General features: G+C 35.7%; 1 protein-coding gene across 1 annotated transcript; it reads right to left on the bottom strand.

The window, feature by feature from the left end:
* LOC137709796 (subtilisin-like protease SBT2.5) lies at nucleotides 1-817 on the bottom strand. The gene is made up of 3 exons (XM_068448780.2): nucleotides 637-817; nucleotides 397-544; nucleotides 1-286 (listed from the first exon to the last, which is right to left on the bottom strand). The coding sequence occupies exons 1-3, from the start codon at nucleotides 711-713 to the stop codon at nucleotides 224-226; spliced, it is 288 nt and encodes a 95-aa protein (XP_068304881.1). The 5' UTR covers nucleotides 714-817; the 3' UTR covers nucleotides 1-223.

Below are 817 nucleotides of genomic sequence, written 5' to 3'. Positions count from 1 at the left end.
TTATCACAACTCCAAAAGTACAACTAAATAGGTGATATTACTAGCATCCGTAAAATGGTCGAGTTCTCAAACAAATCTTCCTAGATTTTTACCAGCAATATTACTATTTAATTATTTTAGTTAACCCATAATCACACCCCAATTAACATACAGCCACAGAAGCTCCCGTACTAACTCATTTCCCGTTCGCACTCGCTAAACCTGATCTTCTCTTTCTGCTACATTAAGCAAGCTCTTGATTTTTCTCCACTAGTCTCACTTCTTTTGCAGATCTAAGCACACTGGCCTGACAAAAACAAAACAGAAAAACAAAAGTTAAATCAGACCCAGAACAGAAATACACAAACATTAATCAACAATTAATGGTGCATTATTAATTATACAAATTAACCAGACCTGGTCCTCAGTAATTTCCACAGAAAACCCATCAACAATGACGAGAGACAATGTCTTCTTATAGCTTCCTGGCTCAAGGGTTCTTGCCAACAACTGGTCATGCTTCCGGCTTAGGTACAAATCTAGCTCATTTGCTCCTCTCTTTGTTCTACATATATAAACAGATAATTAGCATAACTTATTTGTATGAAGAAAAATATACAATGAAATGAGTAGTAAAGATAAGTTTATAGTACTAACCGATCAGCTCGAAGGCGTTCGTACTGAGGATCATAGTTCATGAAAACAAAGTATGACTCGCTTTTTGTACCTTCCATTTGCTTCTAGTTTGTCTTTCTAGAGAGTTTGTTCTTCTACTAGGGTTATATATTGACTCGTATACAATACAATATGGCCTTCAGCTACTTCTGAATGATATGGT

Source organism: Pyrus communis, chromosome 6 (genome assembly GCF_041283825.1).
Source record: "Pyrus communis isolate YQ-2024b chromosome 6, ASM4128382v1, whole genome shotgun sequence".
NCBI classification, from domain to species: domain Eukaryota; kingdom Viridiplantae; phylum Streptophyta; class Magnoliopsida; order Rosales; family Rosaceae; genus Pyrus; species Pyrus communis.
This window is presented reverse-complemented; position numbering and strand designations above follow the sequence as displayed.

Coding starts and splice junctions, on each gene's coding strand:
- LOC137709796 (XM_068448780.2), bottom strand. CDS start 713: ATGGAAGGTACAAAAAGCGAGTCATACTTTGTTTTCATGAACTATGAT. Junction 545..636: donor GAACGCCTTCGAGCTGATCG/GTTAGTACTATA, acceptor TTATATATGTAG/AACAAAGAGAGGAGCAAATG. Junction 287..396: donor TGGAAATTACTGAGGACCAG/GTCTGGTTAATT, acceptor TGTTTTTGTCAG/GCCAGTGTGCTTAGATCTGC.